The sequence below is a fragment of the Pelmatolapia mariae genome, linkage group LG16_19, assembly GCF_036321145.2.
Source record: "Pelmatolapia mariae isolate MD_Pm_ZW linkage group LG16_19, Pm_UMD_F_2, whole genome shotgun sequence".
In the NCBI taxonomy this organism is placed as follows: domain Eukaryota; kingdom Metazoa; phylum Chordata; class Actinopteri; order Cichliformes; family Cichlidae; genus Pelmatolapia; species Pelmatolapia mariae.
The window spans coordinates 29,893,843-29,901,897 of record NC_086241.1 but is presented as its reverse complement, the minus strand read 5'-3'; the positions used below and the strand labels follow the sequence as shown (position 1 = coordinate 29,901,897).

Below are 8,055 nucleotides of genomic sequence, written 5' to 3'. Positions count from 1 at the left end.
ACCTGAAGATAGTAAGATTTCAATGGGTATAGTCAGGATGGACAAAATTAGAAATTATTACATAAGAGGAACAGCTCAGGTTGAGCAGTTTAGAGGCAAAGTTAATTCAGTTTTATTCCAGTTCAGTTTTATTTATATAGAACCAAATCACAGCAGTCAACTCAATGGGATTTTTTGTGAGGTAAAGTTTAAAAGGACGTGTAAAACCAGAAGCGGTAAGGACTGGTGTGGTGCAGAGGAGAGCTATGGCAGACTGAAAAGCATTCTGGCCACACGAATGGTTTTGACACACTAGTAAGACTGGTGAGAGGTGCAATAATAGCCAGCCATTCCGAGGAAACGGCGAAGCTCATGCCTGGTGCGAAGCACAGGGAAATCTAGGATAGCCTGAATTTTGGAGGGGGCGCACCTGACCCTGACCCACCTGCTTCCCCAGATAAGTCACAGTGGCTTTACCAAACTCACATTTGGCAAGATTTAGGGTAAGGGAAGCCTCTTTTAACTGTTCAAATATTTCAGTGTTTCAAGGTGTTCTGACCAGGTGTCTGAATAGGCTACAATGTCATCTAAGTACACTTCACAATTTTTGACACCGCCTAAGACCATATGCATAAGGCGCTGGAATGTGGCAGGGGTGTTTCGAAGGCCAAAAGGCATGACGGTATATTGCAGAAAGTGATCGGGAGTGACGAAATATCACTAATATATACAAATCACTCAAATATAAATATCAAGAATTGACAGAGGTCTTTGTATATACATTTCTAGAACATGGACAAGAATATTACAGAGTAGAAAAAGCGTGTGCAAAAAGGGTGTAACTATTCCAGTGTTTACAGTATATTAGATGGAGGAGTTGCACAGGGAGATGGCCACCAGCAGGAATGATTTCCTGTGTCGTTCACTGGTGCTTTTTGGTAATCTCAGTCTCTCACTGAACGTGATCCTGTAACTAGCCAACGCGTCATGGAGTGGGTGGGAGGTATTATCCAGCATTGGTGATTATCTTGGACAGTGCTATGTGGAGGGGGAGAGAGAGACAGGTGTTGCTCTGGATTTCAGGCTGACTACAGGTAAGACTGTAGGTGGGTGAGCATTCACTGCATCAGTCTCCTTGTTCATATCACTCCTCACATCAAAAGCTCCACAATTAACACTCCTCTCTCTTTATTACCCTCTGTTCCTGTGAGATGTTCTCTCCATTTTGCTGTGAAAATATTTGTGGTAAATATAAGACTTGTTGCAAATTGAACGGGGAGTTTATTGGACAGCATTTTTTGAAAATAATGCTGCCAAGCAGGAGGAAAAAAGCTAGACAAGCTATTTAAGAATTTCAATACCTTTTTCCTCTACATTCTCTCCACCATGAAGTCACGGGTGATCAATTGGGCACATACCGCCAAGTTCTACGGTCATCCAGGTCAGTTCCAATCACGGAATAAAGGTGAAAACATTTTCTACAAGAGATGTCTTACTGGCACAGTAGACTGATAGATCCATAAACTGTGCTTGACAATTGTGGCTGGGGCTTACCCATACTTAATGAAATTGTGGACTAAAATCTCAGAAGAATGCATTATCCTTAACTAAGTCTAACCTATGGAGCCTGTGGAAGGGACTGCAGACAATAACGGACTATAAACAACCAGCTTCAATGATGAATGCTGCCGCTTTACTGGCTGTTGAGCTGAACTCGTTTTATGCTTGCTTCGACGCTGCAGCAAATAACACAACAAACGGTTGCGGGCGAGCAGAGAGCACCAGTGTATTAGGTTTTGTTCGTGGACTACAGTTCAGCATTTAACACAATAATTCCCTCTACGCTTTGCACCAAGTTGACGGATCTAGGACTCAGCTCATCACTGTGTCAGTGGATCTTTAACTTCCTCACAGACAGACCCCAATCAGTGAGGGTGGGAAAAAATGTCTCCCCCTCCATCTCAATCAGCAGTGGAACGCCTCAGGGCTGTGTTTTAAGCCCCCTGCTGTACTCACTGTACACTTACGACTGTGTCGCCACATCGGACACCAACTCTATTGTCAAGTTTCCTGACGACACTGTTGTTGTGGGCCTGATCTCTAACAACACCGAGAAGGCCTACCTGGAGGAGATTAGGAACCTGGAGAACTGGTGCCAGGAGAACAACCTCCTCCTTAACGTCAGCAAGACTAAGGAGCTGATCTTGGACTTCAGTACAAAGAAGGCAAGGAATTACAAGCTCCTGATCATCAGTGGAGTGTCAGTGGAGAGAGTGGACAGCTTCTGATACCTGGGTGTCCACATCACTCAGGACATATTATGGTCATGTCACGGCAACACCCTGGTCAAGAAAGCTCACCAGCGTCTCTTCTTCCTCAGAAGACTCAGAGACTTCCATCTGCCACTGAGGGTGCTTAAGAACTTCTACTCCTGCACCAGTGAGAGTATCCTGACGGGAAACATCTGCACCTGGTTTGGGAACAGCACCAAGCAGGACAGACGAGATCTGCAAAGAGTAGTGCGCTCTGCCGAATGCATCATTCGATCAAAACTTCCTGATCTGCAGTCCATCTGCACTAAGCAGTGCAAGACCAAAGCCAGGATGATTACGATGGACCTCTCCCATCCAAACAATGGACTCTTCTCACTGTTGAGATCTGGGAAGAGCTTCCGCTTCCTGTCGTGTTCGGGTCAAATCTAACTGATTTACAAATTAAAAGACTCATGAATATTGTGTTTTACATCCGATTGCCTCGAGGCCTTATGACATCCTCTACACTATGCGCTTGAACATATAAAAGTGATGAGCACCTGTTTCGTTGAATTTTGAGTGTTTTAATCAACTTTGTTACATCTTTGGTGTTCCCGTTAAAACTGAGCATAGGAAATGAATGGGAATCAACAGGAGGGTTTTAAGACCAAAACAGAGAGAATGAGGAGGAACTTCTTCCCCCAGGCTATTCGGGCCCTGAACCAGGTGTAGGACATGACTGGACTCTCAACAGATGAGCAGACAACAAACAGATGAGCAGATGAGGCTACAGCTTCTGTTTCTACCCGTTCATGTTTCTACATTAGAATCACCATGGCAATGGCTTTAAGGTCTCTTTACCTAAATACTAAGACAAAGATCATATGTTTGTCCTCATTTGGATACGGATTTGTTTAGGTGTGTGGGACTGTAGCCTATATGTTTATATTGCTAAATGGTAATATGAGACAACATTTCAAGTAATTTTATGAATAAACTAATGAACTACATTACTTTTAAGAAAAGTGTTCTATGTAATATTATAATGCATTAGTCTTTTTGAGTAACAACCCCAACACTGATCACAACTATGAGGGGAAATACTTCCAGCATTCACAACCATTTGACTACATAGAATTAATTTGCAATTAATTTTTCACAAATGTTTACTTACTTCAAAGCAGAGCCAATGAGTACCCACTGAGAATTATTAGGAGCTGGATCAATACGTGATGCACATATGGAATCGGAATTGGTGAATTCTAATCAATTCCCATCTCTACCTCAGATCATTATTTTTTTATTCTGCTACACTATCTTGTCTAGCTTATCATATAAATGTTGACTTTAAGTTGATGTCTTAAAAAACTGATTTTTTTTTGTTTGTTTGTATCCTGCACCAATTATTTCTTGAACTTGTGAAAAAAACGTAGAAAACATGATTTAACACACATGCTCATATTAACTAATCCCCCCCCCCCCCAAAAAAAAATCAAGAATTTTATCTACATATAGACAATATTAGCCTTAAAAAGCCTCCTTGTTGATATAAATCTTTCAGTTTATTCCACCTTAAACTACTGCTCTATAACCTTGCCAAAGACGCAAATAATTATCATTATTATTTTATATTACATTATATTATTATGTTGACTGATTGTTGATGTGTATAAGGTATTGTGTAAATCTAGAAATTAAACATAAATGTTTCTAGTTTTATCTCATTGTCATCTTTTCTAATGTTTCTCTTTATACACATATAACCATACATGCCAACCCTCCTGATTTTTCTGGTAGAATCCCGAATTTCAGAATTTCTCCCAGAGCCACAATTCTCCCAGATTTCTCCCGATTTTCCACCCGGACAACAAAATTGAAAAACTATATCCCAGAATTCATAGCGCGGCCCAGCCAATTCCAGTTTCCAACAATGGCGGCAGCTACTTAGTTTTAATATTACTCTTATTACTCTTTCTGGGTTACAAAATAAACTTTTGACATATTTTCAGGCAAGAATGTAGCTGTGTAAACTTCAAATATCTGGGCCGACAGCAAACTCCCGGCATCGTTTTCAGATCCCCCGCGGTCTTTCGCTACTCAGGTTAAACATGATATATAAGTCACTTAGATCATTTAGGGCTTTCGAAGGACCCGGCCAACTTAGACCGCGAGGGCCGGGTCCTCAGGAGGATGGAGCCTCTGAATCTGGACACCCCCGCTGTTTCCAGACAGACACTAATAACAGTGAAATTTAACTTATTTTATCTGATAAAAAATCACTGTAAAAAATTGTTGTATATATGTATATGTATACCCCCCCCCAACAGCCCTATTGAATGTCACCCTAATTATATGTATATGTGAAGCAGTATTGTACACCTATTTGTATCATTGTGTGGTTATAGCCTATAAAATTTACATGTATGATAATATGGTACTTGTGAAATTTTAAAACACTGTATGACAAAAACAAAAAATAACTACTGACAGTAACAATCTTTAATTATCTTGAGCCAAACAAAAAAAAGAGGAATGAAAATAAAAAGCTAATGGTTTCCACATGAAAAGTCTTGTTCAGGTACTTTTTCAAATAAACTTTACTTACTAATAAGAATTTTTTTTAATTATTATTAATAAAAGTACTCTGGATGTGTTAACTTACTGATTTAAAACAATTTAGTGGAGCAGGGTTCATAGACTTTTTATTGTATGTTGGCCTCACAGGTGTTATGCTTGAATATCTGCAGCGTGATAATAAGTTTAACAGCATTTCTAAACCAGGGGTAAAACAGGGCATACATCAAAGGGTTTATACAAGAGTTAAAATAAAAGATAAAGACCACAAAAGATGCAGCTGGATCATTGACAGCATTTTCATCAATGAGAGTGTAGAAATAAAATGGACAGTAGCATGACAGAAACACAACTACAAGAATGCCAAGGTTCCTGGCTGCTTTCAGCTCAGATTTGTTTGCTTGATTCGGTGAACGCTCAAGTGTGACTGCTGTGACATGAGAGCGCATGGCACGAGCCTGAGACACAGCCACCACAAATACTCTCATATACAGAACTATGATGATAATAACTGGAACTATAAAAGATAAAACAAGGTCAACAGTTCCAGTTATATCATCAATAACAAACACACACTCTCCATAGCAGGAACCATACCTGCCTGGTTTTATCAGGACATGCTTTGTGTAAAGACTGCAGTAAAAAATAGCATAAAACCAACACAGACAAACACTGAGTTTGACTCTTGTCACAGTAATTCTGGTGGGGTAATGCAGAGGTTTACAAATAGCCACATAGCGGTCAACTGATATAAGAACAATAATTTCCAATGAAGCATTGATAAGAATGATGCTCAGATAAATATAAAGTGAACACATAAGATCACCAAATACCCAGCAGGCCGTGCGTCTGAAGATTTCTACCGGCATCAACAGAAAACCCACAAAAAAGTCAGAGACAGCCAGAGAGAGGAGGAGGATGTTACTGGGAGTGTGGAGCTGCCTGCAGGGAGACAGAAAATTATAAATTACACGTTAATCATGTCAAATGTCTTCAATGGAAATGTTCCATTGCTGAGGCATGGTGCAATTAAGGAAATACAACTATACAGTTATGATGAAGTACACACTGGACATTCATCTTGACATAATTCAAACATTACTGAAGAATATGATGTCAATGTAACATTATTATATAGTTGAACTTTAGTTTCATCTGAGAGGTTAATCTCTGCCTGAAGTGGGAGACTGAGATGATGATGAGCAGGTTAAGAGCAGCAGTGATCACAGAGATGGACGAAAGCCCAACGTTCAGGAGCACCGTTTTGGACCAGTGAAGTGTCGGCTTCCTGCAAGAACTGTTCGGTAGCTCTGGAAAACAGAGCTCTGTCTCTAGATGCATCTGGATCTCCATCGTCAGGTTCCTGCAGCTGTCTGATCAGAACTTTCTATCATACAGCAAATTTATGTCCTTCTACCATACCTCCCATCCACTGTTGTGCCCCCTGGACAATATTCCTCCCTCTTTTTGTGCACACAACCTCTTGTACTTTTCACTCATTCACTGAAGCCCTAGTTTCTCATCCAAACATAGTTATCACAATTAATATTTATTTATTCTGGTTTTAATGACCAAAATTCAAAGCTTTTGCCTAGAAAAATGTAATAATTCCTCAATGCTGATGTTAGTTTTTATATATATATTCAAGATAGTGTTGATCAGATATTTAGCGTTATTGCAACAACATTCCCATCATACAGTATCATATGAGAGATTTAAATTACCACAATAATTCAGATATTTTTAAAAGACCGATAGAGTTTTTAATTTTACTATCTACAGCGTTGTGCCAGAATCAGTAATCAGAAATGGAATTCTGCATCAATTGGTGTCTGAGGTTAGACCTTTGGGACATTACATAAACAAAAGACAGAAAAGAACACATTAAAAAAAATAAAGTTAAAAAAGGATGGAAATGTTAAAAAATAAAATGGAAATAAAAACAGAATGTAGGGTGCTGGCATGCTGATTGGTAGAGCAGGTGACCCATAAATATTAAAAAAGCTCCAGCTCAGTCTTGGTTTCAAATCCACACTGAGCCATTTCCTGTGTGCATAGTCCCTGGTCTTCTTTGTTGTATGTTTTATTTCATTACGATCCAAATGTTTTCAATTGGTGAATAGTCTGGATTGCAGGCAGGTCAGTTCAGCACCCAGACTTTTCTTTTTCATTTGTGTCCCATCATGTCATATCTGCTCCAACAGCTTTGTTTCTCTTTTTCCTCAGTTTTACTCTCCCCTGCGATGTCATTGTCAATGACTGTAGAAAACATGGACGATGCGACAGCGCCTCCTCCCATTGTGCAAAAATGAAGCCAAAATATCCCGCTTGTGGAGGCTGCCATCTTGCATTTTTGGAGCCAGAGGCTGTGTCCCAATTCAGGGTCTGCACGCTTGAAGTACGCACACTACGCGTACTACGTACGGTGTGTACTATAAGTACGAGAAGTGCGGAAGTGAGAGGCTTGTGAAATGGGACGGTCTAGCCTTCGTCGTGCTGTTCAGGTTGCCTAGTAACCATGAAACTAACCGCGAGAAAAGTTTCATACAGCATCGTATGACATAAATGAAGGAGAAAAAATGTTTTGTTGGTCATTCATTTTTGTCATGACATCACTTTGATTAGTTGAGTATCTGAGGCTGAGACCACAGGACTGTAAAACATGATTGTTGGGCTTCATTTCTGTACTGAACAGTCATATATATATATATATACATACATATATATATATATATATATATATACATACATATACACACATATATATGAATAACAGCAGTGAGCTTGAACCTCTGGGTCAAAGATTCAAGTTGCAGTTATTTATATTTCCAATCACCTTAAATCTTCACGCAAAGACAAATATCTTTGACAGTGTATATATAGATGTATTATACATAAGGGACAAATATTGTTCATTTAATATGTTGGCATTATTACATTTGGCTCAATGCTTACATACATGTGTAAAAAGGAAAATGTACGAGCTGTGAAAACTGTTTCTGATAGAATGAAGAGTAGACTGATATATTAAATATTCCTTTATTGGGTGAGAAAATCATACCATGTCATAACTGCTTTAAGTCATACAGAATAGATATCAGAGCCTTAAACAGGCTGACGTCTGCTAAATGGGTCAAACTGGGCAGAAAGTATACAAACACATAACATCCTTATAGAATATGATGTAACACTATAGATCAACTTACCTCAGAGTATATAAAGCATATAAACAATTACAGCAATATGATGC

General features: G+C 39.3%; 1 protein-coding gene across 1 annotated transcript; it reads right to left on the bottom strand.

The window, feature by feature from the left end:
* Positions 1–4,933: 4,933 nt before the first annotated feature.
* Positions 4,934–6,158, bottom strand: LOC134644537 (trace amine-associated receptor 13c-like). The gene is made up of 2 exons (XM_063497625.1): positions 5,980–6,158; positions 4,934–5,747 (listed from the first exon to the last, which is right to left on the bottom strand). Exons 1-2 carry the CDS (start codon positions 6,156–6,158, stop codon positions 4,934–4,936), a joined length of 993 nt encoding a protein of 330 aa, XP_063353695.1.
* Positions 6,159–8,055: the final 1,897 nt, after the last annotated feature.

Bases quoted from the DNA above. Each gene is read 5' to 3' on its own strand.
- LOC134644537 (XM_063497625.1), bottom strand. From the start codon at position 6,158: ATGGAGATCCAGATGCATCTAGAGACAGAGCTCTGTTTTCCAGAGCTA. The intron at 5,748-5,979 runs GCAGAGATTAAC...GTCTCCCTGCAG, and splicing joins ATCTCAGTCTCCCACTTCAG to GCAGCTCCACACTCCCAGTA.